Below are 17,751 nucleotides of genomic sequence, written 5' to 3' on the forward strand. Positions count from 1 at the left end.
AACATTGTGTTTAACTAATGGTACCACAATAATAATTTAATTGGAACGTTCACAAACATTTGGGGTGTTTAAGGGAACAAAACCCCCATAAATTTTGTATGTAATTATTTTAAACAGAAGCCGCATCTCGATAAAAACTGACTTATCGAAAAAATACTAAGAGGCAAAAAAGTTTTAAAAGCATTGTGTTTAACTATTGGTGCCGCAGTAATAATTTAATTGGAACGCACACAAAAGTTTGGGGGGACGGGTTAAAGGGAACAAAACCCCCATAAAATTTTTACGGGGTGTACAAATTTCACTGTTATTATTTTTTTTTGGGATGTTTCACCCATAAGAATGCCACAAGTCCATTTTCAATAAAAAATCTCTAATAATTTTCGACATATTGGAAAAAATCGATTTTCATTTTGTAACTTCAAAGGGTTGTAACTTTTTTTATGTGCATATTTGTACTAAGGTAAGTTCGGTTAAATCGAACTATTTTTGGTCCCAGAATATGTGATTTAATTTATGACCTGCATTTTTGTTACACCCTGTATATTATATAATTATACATAATATAAGAATATTTTTTTCGATAAAATTTTTTTCTTTCTTTTTTTTTCGAAAAACCGTATAAAAACGTGCTTTTTTTGTTGAAAACTGAACATATTCACTCGCAAATAACTCGAAAAGTATTGACTTAGTGATAAAACAAAAGTTGTTTATTATTAGCGAGTTTATCCACTACTTGACTTGTTTTGTACGTGTTTTTTCACCCCCGAGAAGGGGTGGTACTCACCCCCAGTGTAAAAGCACACATTGGCACAATATCACTTTTTCTTTGACATGTAAGCTATGCGTATGCCAAATTTCATGTGAATCCAACTCGGTGCTTTAAAATTCGCAACTTTAAAAGACCGTGATTAAATGGACTAGGGTTCAGGCTCTCAAATTTAGTCAAAGTTCACTTAAATATAGACAAAGGTTTTAAGTTGAAAAATTTTCTTAGATTCCCTCTATAATCCCCCCCAAGCCTTTACCAAGGACATCCAGAACGAGCTCAATGTGCGATTCCCAACCCGCCGAAGACGCAAACAGTGCCCCCAAACCCGTTGCTAGACCCCGAACTAACAGTTGTGTCCCTGTCGTTACGTCTGTCAGTCCTGTTGCGCCTGTTTCAGGAGGATATAAGGTTATTAGTGTGGTCTTTGATGTTTAGATGTCGCTTTTTATTTTTTTGTTTATTGTATCTTTTGCTTTTTTAGGTTTGCGCACTTAAATTTGGGTTATGCACTTTTGAGTGTTATTTTATGATTTTTTGTACTTGTAAGATGATAACTCCGCTGTAACTACTGATAACGCCAGTATCAAAGATACATTCAAATACAATGAGACAGAAATACTAGATATATATCGGTCATTTTAGGAACAATTAGCTGAACAAATGACGTTTCATATTTTGACTTCTACCTCTAATATTTTGACGTAACTATACATTTTTACATATCGTCGCTTAAGATGCAAAAGCTAGCAACCCACAAGTAAGTTTTTCCACAGGAGAACAAAAAAAACATTATCTGCATGCCAAAATCGCCAAACCTAAATAGAGAATTACTGATTCAATAACAAGGTACTAATAATAGACCAGGACGCATCTGTAAAAATATTAGTACCTTTGGATGTTGAGAGGTGACACATATGTTTTGCAGAAATTGCTTGGAAATAACTCATATAATAATATTTGAGTTATCCTCCCACTCAAAAAGGTCCGGAACATTGTTTATATAATCAAAATGTCAAAAAATTAAGGAAAAATATTCGATTTTTGTCTTTGTTTTTTGATTATAACTTTAAATGTATTCACTCCAGAGAAAAGTTGCACTGACATAAAAGTTGCATAATTAAATTTCCGACAATTGTCACCCTTGTAGCAAAATAGCAATAATTGAGAAAAAAAAAACATAAAAAACAAGTGTGTATTCGCATTTTACGTTTTTCAACCTTTTATTTTACACTTAGGACCTTCATATTTCACCCAGTCAAACTTTATGATACAATACCAGAATACTTTAAACTTCATTAAGATCGGTTTAACAGATTTTGCAAAAATAAATTTTGCAGTCCAGCTTTCGCAAAAAAGAATTCATTTTTTTTAATGTTGCAAGACTGGACATAAAGCAGACAGCAAGTTGAATTTTTTTTACATATAGAAGAATACTGTACCTTTCATTTGCAATTTGCAAAATTAAAATCGGTTAACTACCACAGCGTCAGGAATTTTTTTAAATAAACATTAATTTTTGGTGCTACGCGCAGGACAGCGGATTCGTTTGCTCTGATTGGGCATTCCAATGACCTTTGATAATGATTGATAAATTTTAATTTTCAGTACATTTCGATATAAATAAATAAATTTGTTTATTGCAAAATAAAAACACATACTCTGTCCTTTGAAATTACATGATTTTTTAACAAAATCTTTCTTTGTTCATATATTTTAATTTAGAAAATAAAAGTTTATTATTTTTAAACATATGCAATTGTTTAAACAACATTTCACAAACAATGATCAAATTAGTTTGATTTTTGTGGAATTAAAATATTAAAATACAACAAAATATAGAGTAAGAAAATATTATATTACATAAAGATTGGAAGAAATTTTGGTGGAAATTAACTTTGTGAATCGAACACCGCTGTCCTGCGCGTAGCACCAAAAATTAATATTTATTTAAAAAATCCTGACCCGGTAAAAGTTAACCGATTTTAATTTTTCAAATTGCAAATGAAAGGTACAGTATTTTTCTATTTGTAAAAAAATTCAACTTGTTATCTGCTTTATTTTCAATCCTGCAACATTTTGAAAAAAATTTATTTTTTTGCGCAAGCTGAATTGCAAAATCTATTGAACCGATCTTAATAAAATTTACAGTATCGTTTTATTATATCATAGAGTTTTTTCTGGGTAAAATACGAAGGTCCTAAGTGTAGCATGAGTGGTTGAAAACCGTAAAATGCGAATACTTGTTATTGATGGTTTTTTTTCGCAATTATTGCTATTTTGTACCAAGGGTGACAATTTTTAAAATTTTTAACCAATCCTATATTGTAGGAAATTTAATTACGCAACTTTTATGTCAGTACAACTTTTCTCTGAAGTGAATACTTTTAAAGTTTAAAGAAAAAAATTCGAATTTTTCCTTCATTTTTTGACATTTTAATTATTTAAACAATGTTCCGGACCTTTTTGAGTGGGAGGATAACTCAAAACCCACACTGCTAAAACAATTTCCCTTCCAGACCCTGAAAATCTAAATGAATACTTTGTTAATGTGAGTAAAAATATTACATCAACTATTTTGCCACAACAAGATCCCATTGCTTATCTCCCTAATTCAAGAAAGGTCTCGAATTCATTCTTTATAAAACCAGTCGATAAATCTGAACTGATCCAAACAATCAATAGTATCAAAAGCAAATCCTCCTGTAGTACTGATGGTCTATCGATAAAAATTTTTTCTAATCTCCCAGAAAATGTGTTAGAAGTCCTCATCTCACTAATTAATGATTCCTTTGAGAAAGGTAAATTTCCAGAGTGCCTGAAGACAGCCATCATTATTCCCCTTCATAAGGGTGGTGAAATATCTAATACCTGCAATTATAGACCTATTGCACTACTACCGGTACTCTCCAAAATTATTGAGAGACTCATAAAAGCCCGACTTATGTCCTTTCTAGTTGAAAACAACATTTTATCACAAAATCAGTTCGGCTTTTTAAATAATAAATGCACCACTGATGCCATCTTTTCTGTACTACATGAGGTTTATCAAGCACTGAACAATAATCTTCACACTGCCACCGTTTTTTGTGACTACGCCAAAGCTTTTGATTGTGTAAATCATAACATTTTGATAAGAAAACTAAATTTCTACGGAATTCGAGGTATTTCTTTAGATTGGTTCCAATCTTACTTGGATGATAGGAAACAACTGGTTAGAGCAAATGATACAGACTCTAGTCTCAAAAATATTGTATGTGGGGTACCTCAAGGTTCAGTATTGGGTCCTCTACTTTTCCTTATCTTTATTAATGACATCACTAGTTTAAAAATCGATGGAAAAATCTTTCTTTTTGCTGATGATACCAGTATCACTTGGAGCAACTCAAATATTGCAACTCTTCATGCTACTATAACTTCTGATCTACTTACAATAAAAACCTGGTCTGACTCTAATTTACTCTCGTTTAACGTAGATAAAACAGTAGCATTGTCTTATAAAGGAGTCCTTCAACCCTTACCTCTTAATAACAGCCAGATCAGTACCGTTGATTCTGTGAAATTTCTTGGTATTTTTTTAGACAGCAACCTTAAATGGTCCCACCATATCGATTTGTTAAGGAAGAAACTATCCTCAGCTTGCTATGCTATAAGATCTGTTTCGAATGAACTCAATTTAGCATCTTCCAAAATAACATATTTTTCTTTGTTCGAGTCACATCTTCGTTATGGTCTTCCTTTTTGGGGTTCTGGTACAGCTGCCCAATTCGATGTTATTTTCAAATTACAAAAAAGAGCAATTAGATATCTGTTTGGCCTCAGAAGAACAACACATTGCAGAAGTTACTTCAAAGATCACAGAATTTTAACCCTTCCATCTTTGTATATTTTAGAAACTGTTTGCTTAATTCGTAAACATCTACATGTCTTTCCACCAAGACCTAATCATGACTACTTCACGAGAAATTCTACGTTTGACGTCTATATGCCGACCCCGTCCTCTGAGTTAGTAAAGAAATCTATATTATATTCCGCAAAAAAACTTTACAATCATCTCCCTCTACAACTTAAATCTGCAGCATCTTTCCCCAAATTCCGTAAACTGACAAAAGCCTACCTATCTGAAAGACCATATTATTCAGTAGAAGATTTTCTTAATCAATAACTAAGAAATTACAGTACCCTTTGCACAAGTAGTATTTTTATTATCATTTTTTTTTGTCTATATTTGGGTGTCATATGCAGCAGCTTAACTTTTAAACTTATTAATTACTAGGTAGACTATGCATTTGCAATTTACTTAAATTTTGCAATTGACTACTTCTGTTTAACTTCATTATTATTGTTATTATTGTAAATATATTGACGATTTATGTAATTTTAGTAAATTGGATTGTTATTGTTTTGTTGTCTTGACTTTTTATAAGCTTTGTCGATAAAATTGTACAATTTTTCATGACAATAAAGCATATTTCTATTCTATTCTATTCTAAATATTATTATATGAGTAATTTTCAAGCAATTTCTGCAAAAAAATATGAGTCACCTCTCAACGTCCATCTCAAAACAGATGCGCCCTGGACTATAATACATTGATATTAAATCAACAATTCTCCATTTAGGTCTAACGACTTTCGCATGCAGATAATGTTTTTTTTACTCTCCTGCATAAAAACCCATTTGTGGGTTACAAGCTTTTGCATCTTAATATCATGATTTTGCATCATGATATATGATCTTTCACTTCTTATTGCGACATATAGAACAGGACGAACCACAGACCATACATACTCATAGACGGTTCACGGCCATGTTAATCTTTCGGATCGAATTAACGCCATCTCTTGATTGGAATGGGAACTAAATTGACAAATTTTAGTTACATGGAAATGTCAAATTATAAATTTTGCGGGATTTTTGATGAAATTTCGCAGGAAATTAAAACAATAGAAAGATAATTCAATGTTTTATTCAATGATTTACTGAAAACTTCAAATATTCCAATTTGTTTTTAAAATGCTACTGCCATGTGTCACGTGAAAGCACTGATGTGTATTGAGTTGAATGAAAATTTTTGAAAGAATCTTGTAGGATGATTGTTTAGATAAATACCTTTATAATCTTTTACAAACTTCCAAAAATATATAGGCCCGAAATGTTGATGACACACTTGTCTATTGGAATAAACTGTTTCAGGATCTATTATATTGTTTTTTTTAATGTGAAGAAACACAACACGGGATGATCAATGTAAACTAAAAATTCTACTCATAAAAACGGAGAGGAGGTTAATACAATTGATTAAAATTGTGGTTAAATCTAATTAAAAACGTAACACCACTATAATAAAACAATTAAAGCCACAAACATGACACAAACTATAAAATAAAAAGTAAATAACGAATTAATTTAATTGTCAACTGTCAGTTGTTAAATATGACAAGAGAATTGACTGACAGCGACATCTCTGGATTGGAATGGTAACTAATTTGCTGTCTTGACCTTGACAATTTACGTGAAACGTCTATGAGTATGTATGGTTTGTGGGACGAACCTTATAGTAGGGGAGCCCAAGCGGGGATTTTTGCAGTTACTCGAGCGCGTCAGAAAATCACATGGGGAGAAACCTCGTATCCTGTAAATGTACCCCTACCATATATGGACTCTTAATACAGGGGAGTTCGTTACGGGGGCCGAAAAAAATCTAGCTTTAGAAAAACTCGAAATCGTCAGATTAAGATAAGGTAAGTTAAGTACATGCAGAACAGTGTGTATTTAAAAAATCTGACGATTTGAGCGGTGCTTAAGGAAATGGGCGAGTCATAAAGTTTCACAATAAAAGCGAATATTTCGTGAAATGAACTTCATATCGAAAAGGTAAAAATACGTGTTCAATATTTTTCAAAAAAATATCGAATGATACCAAACACGACCCCCACGGAGAGGGGTGGGGGTAACTTTAAAATTTTAAAAGGGAACCCGGCGATATTCCACCGTGGTGTTGAGGTGGGGTTACTTTAAAATCTTAAATAGGAGCCCCCATTTTTTATTGCAGATTTGGATTCCTTACTTAAAAATAAGTAATTTTTGTTCGAGATATTTTTTAGAATTATGGATAGATGGCGCTTAATCGAAAAAAACGATTGTTGGAAATGGAAAAATAAATTAAAAATGGAAAGTCGCCACTAAAATGGAAAACTTATTTTTTTTTTTGTTTTAGGACCTACTTCACAACCCAATAGGTCTCCATAACGCTCGAGTAACTGCAAATTTAGCGTACTTGGTCAAGTGGTCTATAGCTTATCTTCTATGGGACTCAAAATATCCTGCAAGTGGCTAAAAATGATTAATTTATTGTTATAATTGATATCTGCGTTAGAAAAGAAGAAAAAACGGAGAAAGTTAGTAAAGTAGAATTTTATTCTATTATAGATGACAGAAAAATAAGGTTTTACCAATCAGGAAATGGCGTTACAAAAGGTTTATATTATATCAAAAAAATATAACGATTATACATATACGAGAATGATGTAGACCACATTGCTACAGTAGATTGCAACCTGGAAACCAGGAAACCAGTTTTATGTAACAGAAACCTGTCGATGAATAATCGAAAGAATGTCCTGAAATGTTATGTGGGGTCTATTCTATTGTATGGTTGTGAGACAAAAACCACAATGCTAAACAAATTAGACGCATTCGAATTGTGGTGCTATCGACGCCGACGGATCCTAAAGGTATCGTGGGTTTCGCACATGTTCAATAAATATGTTCTTCAGATGATGAATTCAGAATGTGTGTCCATAAACATCATAAAGAGGAGAAAAACAGAATACTTCTGCCATATAATTAGAGGACATAAATACTATCTACTTCGTACAAACAAAAATGTAGAGGAAAAGAGGTGGATTGGTCGAAAGAAACTTTCATGGCTGAGTAATATTAGACAATAGTGCGGTTCCAGTAGAAGAATTATTTCGCGCAGCAGCCGATATAGAATGGGTTCAGGAAATTGTAAACACGATGACGGCTAACGTCTGAATACAGACACGGCACCTAAAGAAGAAGAAGATTGCAAAACTGCCACGTAATAAATGAAGAATTAAAGACACCTCTAAAACTTTTATTTACCTGCGTTGCATGTGTCTGCTTTTCGAGTTATCACTGTTTTTTGTTTACTTTTTGTGCTATAGATCCACCCATGTGATTGCTATATAAAAACAGGTCTTTCCGTATTGTTTCTAACATGCTTTCTATTTTAGCCACGTCTTGGACCCAAACCGTTCACTCCTCCCAACCTAGCCGACACAGAGAACACCTTCTCGAAGGTATTCTCCGTGCCGGCCGTACCAGGCCAGACTACCACATCGTTTAGTCAAGAAAAAGACAAATCACCCACAGTGGAGGAAATACCGGAAAAAACCGAAGCGGTCAACGGAAAATCGGAGGAAAATCACACCAAGTCAGATGTTGGCAACGGAAAGTCTGCTTCTAGCGGGGAGGAGGAAGCTAGTAGCGATTCCGGGTATGTTCCGAGGACTCCGAGCACCGCTGAACGTCGGAAACTGTTCGAAACTAAGCCCAATTCCAAGGAAAACGATACTGAGGAGCTGGACTCCGTGGATTTCGAAAGAGGATCTTTGCAAAGGGCTAGCATAGCAGAAAGGAGGAAAATGTATGAAAGCAGGTAAACGATTTTTAGATAAAAGATCATTTTTGTTTATTTGAATCGGTGTAAACAAAAACGTTTTAAGTCATGGAAACCATTTTTACGGAAAACTGGAAAAATACTTATAACACTAGAACTACCACAGATAAATGGGAAGTTGGCGTAGAGCACGCATACAACTTTTTAGTCGAATCGTGACGGTATTGCAATCTGTTCTCGACTAAACTATTTAGTTGTGTAGGATGCGCATGCAGTCGATACTTGCATTTGGAGATTTCAGTGTGCTATCATGTCGTATAATAAAAAAATAATTCCTTGTGCATTATTGTACATGGAAGATAATGAAAAAAGGAAAAGAAAATTCGGTGTACATCCCATACTAAGCGACGATTATAAAAATGGAAAATTTCATACGCTACATTGCAATCTGAAGACTCAAGGCTCAAGAGTAAAGTACCTTTATAGTTCACAATATTTAAATTAGAAGGATGTGATTGCATTTTGATTGCAAGGCTCGGTGCTTAGTCCTTATTTATTCTTATTAGTTTTGGACCAGATAACAGCGAAACTACAGGGTAACATTCCATGGTGCTTAATTTATGCTGATGATGTAGTGTTAATAGGAAATAATGAAAGAGACTTAGAACAAAAACTGGAACAGTGGAGACAAGCTCTGGAGGAAAAAGGTTTAAAACTTAGTAGGACAAAAACAGAGTATTTGGAATGTTCATTTAAAGATGGAGTTACTACAAATAAAATGGTATCTTTGGATGGTGAAATGATTGTGAAAAGCAATAGTTTTAAGTACCTAGGATCGGTATTACAGAGTAATGGAGGAATAGATGGAGATGCATGCAGTAGAATTAGGGCTGGATGGATGAAGTGGAAGGAAGCGAGTGGTGTGTTGTGTGACAGAAAGATTCCAATGAAGCTGAAGGGAAGCTATGATGTACGGAACTGAATGTTGGGTAGTGAAAAAGAAAGAGGAACAAGGAATGCATGTGCCGGAAATGAGAATGCTTAGATGTATGAGTGGAGTGACAAAAAAGGATAAAATTAGAAATGAGTATATTAGGGGAAGTCTAGGTGTGGCACCAGTTGATACCAAAATAAGAGAGCATAGGTTAAGATGGTTTGGTCATGTTCAACGTCGAGACGTTAATCACCCAATACGAAGAATAGCTGAAGTGCATTCCTGGAAGGAGTAGGAGAGGAAGACCAAAGAAGACCTGGGGCGAGACGATAAGGCAGGACATGTTGGTAAAGGGGATTAACATTGATATGACCTAAGATAGAATTGTGTGGAGAAATGCAATTAGGAAGCCGACCCCGCATAGGGAAAAGGCAAAGAGAATGATGATGATGTGATTGCATTTTGAAACATAGTTTTTAATTCTAAACAACTTTTCATAATAGCAATTTTCAATATTATGAAAAATAATGGTATATAAGTACTTTACTCTTGAGCGAAATTTATATTTTTTTACATACCTCGTATAAAATTGGTAAAATTTTATATACAGGGTGTTTCATTGGGAAACGGAAATACTTTAATAGTGAATAGAGGTCACCGAGGCGGTTCTAGGTATACTACATTTTTTGCCCTACCGACTTTTATAACCGAGTTACAGGGTGTTTTATCGATTTGCCAATTTCTTGCAATTTCTTTCCTAAGCCATAAATTTAGAATCACCCTGTATATTTTTTTGATATTTGGTACACATGTGTCTCATCCAAAACCCAAACGACCGACATACTAATCACAAGAAAAATCCAGGTTCGGATGAAAAAAAAATTATAAAGTAATTGTGACCTTAAAACAACACCCTATATATTGAAATTCTGAAAATCTGTTTGCATATTTGAAAAGAGCACAAAAAACTAAGTCGTTGGGTTGCTTCAATTTTTCGGCCAGACAATTTTATGACTTTAGTTTTAAAATTATATTGATTTTTTTAAGAACTCTGACATTAAAAAGAAGGTATTATTAACTTTTAATTATAAATTATTAAAGCTATTGAATAAATACTTATTTTAAAATTAATCAATACTTATTTACCACATTGGAACTACCCAATTAATAATCACAAGAAAAATCCAGGTCCGGATTAACAAAAAATAAACTAATTGTGATCTTGAAACAACACCCTGTATATTGAAATATTCAAAATTTGTTTGCACATTTGAAAAGACCACAAAAGTCTGAGTTTATCGGTTTGCTTTAATTTTTCGTGAAGGAAATTTAATGGCTTTAATTTTGAAATTAAATATATTGATAATTTTAAGAACACTGAATTTAAAAAGCACATTTTTAAAGCACTTTTAACAATAAATTATTAAAGTTATTAAATGAATACCCATTTTAAAAATAATCAATACTTATTTACGACATTCGAATGACCCACTTACAAATCACAACAAAAATCCAGGTCCGGATTAACAAAACAATATAAAGTAATTGAAGGGCTGAGTGGATGAAGGAGGTATGTAACATTTTTACAAAAATCTAGTTATTCTCGTAGATGAAGGAGGTATGTGTTAATATGTTTTGTGGAACTAACAGTAGCACTCTAAGAGCCATATTAAGAGAAATACTAATGTCCAGAAGGAGGTATGTATCAACAACTACTTATATTTGTAGTGGATGAAGGAGGTATGAAACATAAATAGCACATACCTCCTTCTTCCACTAGTGTCCTGATCAAGTTCTGTAACATACCGCCTTCATGCACGTAACAGCTAGCTGTGAATGAGCTGTTCACCATTTGACAAAAAACGATTGTTGTGATTAACACGTGTTTTGCGAATTTAAGTTGTGTTAAGTAATATTGCTCACATGGATAATTGAAATGACTTCAAGGGGAAAGATAATGTTACAGTTAGCTTTAAATGATAATATTTTAACTGCCAGCGAGAGTATTGACAAAAATATAATACAAACCATGAAAAATGAGAATTCTAACCTACAAATGCCAATTTCATCAACAAGTAGTGACTATTCTACAGGCAAGAATGAAGTTCGCCAAGAAGAATGTAAGTATCTTTTTTATAAAATATGAAATTCACGTAGGAATATTTTGTTATATTCAATGGTACCTATTTTTTATTGTTATAGGGAAAGTGCCATATACTTTCACAATGTGTCCAAGTGTTAACTTGGAGGTCAACAGTTCTGCTCTGACTTCAAATGTATAGTTTAATATCTTTTGTTTTTTTAATCAAACATATATTCGAAATTACAAGTAATACTACAGTTTTCCTTATGTAAAAACTGACATTAATTAAAATTAAAAAATCTAACAAAATATTTCCAACTGTTATTATTATGAATATGGAAATTAACAAATTTGGCAAAAGTTTTATGTCATGACTTGGTCAACTGTTTTGTTATGATTATTATGTAATTTGTCATAGCAAGACACGACTTATAATGTGCTAAGGGTAGATTAAGGGCCTTATAACTACTTCAGTAAATTGACTATATCTTTTGTTTTTCAGATGATGGAGAAGACAATAACTACGATTCAAGTTGCGATACCTTATTCGGGGACAACTCTAGTGATGAATACGTGCCAGATCCGGAAGATTACATCAACTCATCATCAGACAACGAGATTGATAATGAGATGGTAGATGCACAGAGTAATAATGAACCGATGGAAGAAGAGAATGATATACTAATGGAGGATAATAACATACTAGTAAGTCAGGCAAAATCTAATGAAAATATTGTTGGACAAAATGAAAAAGAGCATATCGATGGTGCAGAATGGAAACCTTCTATGTCAAAAACCTCAGTTTTTCAGGAGGAAGAAATAAGTCTCTAAAATTCCTGAAAAACTGATGATTTTGACATAGAAGGTTTCCATTTCCATAGAAAATTAATTATAATTATTGTATTAGGAAATCAATTGCCGTGAAAGAATTGGCTCAAAAACTATTTTAGAGAGTTATTTCTTCCTCTTGAAAAACTGAGGCCTTTGGCATAGAAGGTTTCCATTCTGCACCATCGATATATTGCCTACAGTCCATCGCAAAAAGAAACATTTCCAACCAAAAATAAAAGTAAGTAGAAAAAGGCAACGAAATGTTGATGGATGGAAGAAACGAAATGCTACACTCTGCAGGCAAAGAGGAGAGGCCTACACAAATTATAAAGGTGAGTTGAAACCTGCTAAGAATATTGTCAAAGGTACTAATTTATGCCCCGAAAAGTGTCGCCGACAGTGTTCCCAGGTATTTACAATTGAAGACAGGGAAAAAATTTTGTCATCGTGGTACAAACTGGATATAAATGCTAAAAACTCTTTTCTGTATAACAATATCAAAATAATCCCCACACACCGACAAAGAACTGGAGCTTTAAAACACAAGACCGCCTCATTCCAATATAACGTAACATACGGGGCAAAACAAACTATTACATGTAAACGAGCTTTTATTTCGTTATACAACATTAGCATGAAGAAGGTTGACTTAATCCAAAAGCAAATTAAGATGGGTTTAGCTGCTCCTCTACCAGACAAAAGAGGAAAACACTCAAATAGACCCAATAAAATTCAAGATGATGTTGTAGCTTATATAATCCAGCATATTTCAAGTTTCCCTTCAGAATTATCTCATTATTCAAGAAACTGCAATATCCATAAGAAATATCTGTCTCCGATTTTATCGCTTCCTATTATGCATAAACTTTATATTGATACATGTAATGCAGACAAAGTCCAAAATCGATTTAAAGTTAAAGAATGCACGTACCGCAATATTTTTAACAATGAATTCAACTTATCGTTTGGACACCCGAAAAGTGACACTTGCAGCACTTGCGATTCTGGTGCTGCAAATGAGGAACATATTGAAAATTATAAAGCAGCGTTTGAGGCTCAGAATATCGACAGGGAACTAGCCAAAAATTCAGATGGTGTTGCATATATGACATTCGACCTCCAACAAACGATGCCGTTGCCTAGACTCAGTACTTCTAAAGCATTTTACCTCCGCCAAATGTGGTTCTATAATTTAGGCATACATATTATAACTAAAGAAGTTGATAAAACCATTTTTTGTACATGGACTGAAGACCAAGCATGCAGGGGCAGTAGTGAGATCGCTAGTTGTCTTTTAAGAACCATTGAAGTTGAGCTGGCACTTAAACAAAAAAATCATTTAATTATTTGGACAGATTCGTGTGCAGGGCAGAACAAAAATTTCCTAATTGTGTGTGTTTATGAGTATCTTATACAAAAAGGAATATTCCAAATAATCGACCATAAGTTTCCTGAAGTAGGTCATTCCTACTTGGATTCAGACCGGGATTTTGGCCGAATTGAAAAAAGATTAAGGAAACATCAAACTATTTGTACTCCACAACAATACCGTGAAATTATTGCATCTGCCAATAAAAAGAATAATATGGTTATTGATATGCAACATCATTTCAAAGACACCGAGAACCTTCTAAATAAAATGCAACTGATGAATAGAAAAAAAGATGTTCTAAATGAAAAAGTATATTTCCGTGATGGCATTAAATGGATCCGTGTAGATACCTATGGGTCCTACCTCTTCAAGGAGAGTTTCGATTATGGTACTCCTTTTAAAAAAGTCAATATTTTTAAAAATTTGAAAAAGCCCTCCACACTTTCCGAAGATTTTGACATTCCAAGACTTTTCAGGAAAACCGGTGCACTATCAAAAGAGAAAATTGATAACTTAACACAACAACTTCCCTTCGTTCCAGAACAACACAGGTGGTTCTATGAGCTTATTTTGCGTGAAAATAATGAATAAACTTAAGGGGTGACAATTTTCGATATCCTTGGTGTTATTAAAATATGTATACGTATTAAAAATAAATATTATTTTGAATATCTACACAACAGTATTTTCAATTGTATGCATATAACCTGTTTTATCCTTTAGACAAAGATGAAATATACAAAATATTTGTGGAAGAACGAGGTATGTACACAACATCTTTTTTTTTGTCTGGTTAGCAGATATTTAAACATTTTCTCAACTTCCATATTAATTTCACCACTCATGAGAACAGTATGATTATTTAAGCATTTGAAAACCAATAACTACAAAAAAGTTCTACAATGAAAACTTTGGGGTCAAATATCTCAAAACTTACTTTTTGTTACATACCTCCTTCATCCACTCAGCCCTTCAATTGTAACCTTGAAACAACACCCTGTATATTGAAATTTTTAAAATCCGTTTGCACATACATAGGTATGAAAAGAGCACAAAAAACTAAGTTTAATCGTTAGCTTCAATTTTTTGGTCAGACAATTTAATGAATTTAATTTTGAAATTATGTCGAAATTTTTAAGAACTCTGGGAACTCATAATAAAAATTTCGATATAATTTCAAAAGTAATGTCATTAAATTGTCTGCACAAAAAATTAAAGCTGGACATTAAACTTAGTTTTTCGTGCTCTCTTCAGGTGTGCAAACTGCAAACGTATTTTAAAAATTTCAATATACAGGGTGTTTTTTCAAGGTCACAATTACTTTGTATTTTGTTGTTAATACGGACCTGGATTTTTCTTGTGATTAGTAAGTCTTTCTAATGCTGTAAATAATAACTGATTATTTTTAAAATTAGTATTTATTCATTAACTTGAATGATTTATTAATAAAAGTGCTTTAAAAACCTGCCTATTAATTTCAGGGTTCTTAAAAATTTGAATATATTTAATTTCAAAATTAATGTTAATTAATTTTTGCACAAAAAATCAAAGTTAATCGATAAACTCGGATTTTTGTGGTCTTTTCAAATGTGCAAGCAATGTTTGAAAATGTCAATATACAGGGTGTTGTTTCAAGGTCACAATTGCTTTATGTTTTTTTGTTAATCCGGACCTGGATTTTTCTTGTGATTAATAATTGGGTCTTTCCAATGTGGTAAATAAATATTGATTCATTTTAAAATGAGTATTTATTCAATAAATTTAATAATTTATAATTAAAAGATAATAATACCTGCTTTTTAATGTTGAGTTCTTAAAAAAATTCAATATAATTTCAAAATTAAAGTCAAAAAATTGTCTGGCCAAAAAATCGAAGTAAACTATTAGACTTATCTTTTTGTATATATATTTGAATATGCAAACAGATTTTCAAAATTTCAATATACAGGGTGTTGTTTTAAGGTCACATTTAGTTTATAATTTTTTGTTAATACGGACCTGGATTTTTCTTCTGATTAGTATGTCGGTCGTTTGGGTTTTGAATGAGAGATATGTGTACCAAATATTAAAAAAATATACAGGGTGGTTCTAAAGTTATGGCTTAGGAAAGAAATGAGCAAAATCGATAAAACACCCTGTAACTCGGATATAAAAGTCAGTAGGGCAAAAAATTTAGTATACCTAGAACCGCCTTGGTGACCTATTCACCATAAAAGTATTTCCGTTTCCCAATGAAACACCCTGTATAATGGTTGCATCTTAAATTTTAGGCCATGCAGAGCTGTTTATGAAGAATAACTTCGTAATAATATAATAATTCGTAAAATTAATAATAAAAGTGTTATCATAAACTCTATTTTAACATATATGTATATGTGGTCTTTACGCTACAGATGAATTATTTATAGGTCTATATCTGTACAAGAACAAGGTTTGGAGAAAAAAGAAAACTCGCCAGTGATGATGCGCCGGAAAGATTCGTTCAAGAATCGCAAAAACGCCGAGGATCTACTTAAAGACGATAACAACAGAAAGAGTATGCCTATTGCAAAACAGCAGTCTCTGGATCCCGTCGGGGTTAGGAAATCGGAAGTATCGATGCCTACACCTAAGAGGACATCAACAGTTTTTGGTAAGTCATATTGTTAAAAAATTGAAAACATTTCATAAGATAATTCGAGATATTTCTTCTGTGTGTTCTCTTTGAGGGTCGAAACTAGATAGAAAGTGTTATTTGTACGTCTGTTGCCTGTGGAGATCAACACAAGCGAGGGTTTTCGTTTTGCTGTGTCTAAGAATGTCTGTATTTCTAAGGGAGTGGGATCAAGTCAGGAGGAATTATTGCTAAGGGTTGGATAAAGGAATAGTTTTTAATATTGAGGTTGAGAATTTAGGATTAGATACAGTGAAAAGTATAATATTTTTCGAATGTGAAAAATTGAACATACTGGGGGGCGAGCGAGAAGAGTTATGCCACTGAGCCAGTGGCATAATTCTTCGAGCATCACAGGGTTACCATTAGGATAAAAGTACAGTGGAACCTCGTATATAATGGAACTCCATTATAATTACAAAAACATGAAATACATATGCATAGTACATCTAAATTACGTACAGTTGTATACAGCACTGTTCACTGTTCATATCTTAGTAAAAAACTCAAACTGAAAAAATGTTTGTTTTCTCTGATGAAAATCGGTCCGACTTATCAGGGTTCCACTGTAAAAACATTTTTTTCTTTGCAGGTCGTGTATCCAAGTTCAGGCATTTAAAAGGAACTCCTCTACACAAGTCTTTCCACATAGAAAATATTAGAAATCTCAGTAGGCAGATTCCAGGTGAATGTGATGGATTCCAAGGTAAGTTTATGTTTAATTTATCATCATCATTCAGTCTCAAAGGTCCACTGTTGAACATAGGTCTTTTCCTCGTATTTCCAACCCCTTATAACTTTTTTTTATCCTCCTTAAATCGCCAATTCATCGTGTAGGTAGCTGGTCGACGAATGCTTCTTTTGTCTTCCCTGGGTCTCCATTCCAATAACCTCTTTGTCCATTGCCCATTTGTCATTCTAGCTAGGTGTCCTGTTCATCTCAATTTTAGTCTGGGTATCATTTCGATGAAGTCAGTCACCTTGGTTCTTCTCCTAGAAGAACTTTTTTATTTTGTCTCGCAGAGTTATTCCTAACATGGATATTCTTCTCTGTGTGACTCTCAGTTTGGCAGCCCAGGCTTTTGTTAAGGTTAGTGTTTCTGATCAGTATGTCAACACTGGAGGACGAATTGATCAAATACTTTTCTCTCCGGGCATGTGCTCAGCTCACTTTTAAAAGTTTCTTTCAGCTTTCCATATGCTGTCCATCCAGTACCGATTCTTCTCTTCAGTTCATGTCTTTTTATAACTTGCATCTACATCTAAATAGTACTCAGAATTAAAAATGTTAGTGATTTGAGAACAAAAAAGCAGTGTATACGAAGTTTAATATCTTCAGCAAACCCTCCTCAAAAACCCGAGCGACGTTTAGGTAGGATTTTTTCTGCCCAGAATGTTTGTAAATTCCAAAATTTATGCTTAACTTCTGAGTGGCACTTTCCTTCTATAGGCGTGGACTGTAAT

The 17,751-nt window shown here is 33.2% G+C and overlaps 1 protein-coding gene across 2 annotated transcripts in view; it reads left to right on the forward strand.

The window, feature by feature from the left end:
• Positions 1 to 17,751, forward strand: part of LOC126879166 (coronin-7) — a 79,146-nt gene that overhangs the window by 47,164 nt on the left and 14,231 nt on the right. The window contains exons 7-10 of one of the 2 annotated variants that reach the window (XM_050642182.1): positions 995 to 1,177; positions 8,029 to 8,453; positions 16,043 to 16,266; positions 16,880 to 16,993. In XM_050642182.1, the coding sequence (XP_050498139.1) occupies positions 995 to 1,177; positions 8,029 to 8,453; positions 16,043 to 16,266; positions 16,880 to 16,993 (946 nt within the window). The remainder of the gene's footprint in view (positions 1 to 994; positions 1,178 to 8,028; positions 8,454 to 16,042; positions 16,267 to 16,879; positions 16,994 to 17,751) is intronic. The other variant, XM_050642183.1, reaches the window with a different exon arrangement.

Source organism: Diabrotica virgifera, chromosome 1, assembly GCF_917563875.1.
Source record: "Diabrotica virgifera virgifera chromosome 1, PGI_DIABVI_V3a".
In the NCBI taxonomy this organism is placed as follows: Eukaryota; Metazoa; Arthropoda; class Insecta; order Coleoptera; family Chrysomelidae; genus Diabrotica; species Diabrotica virgifera.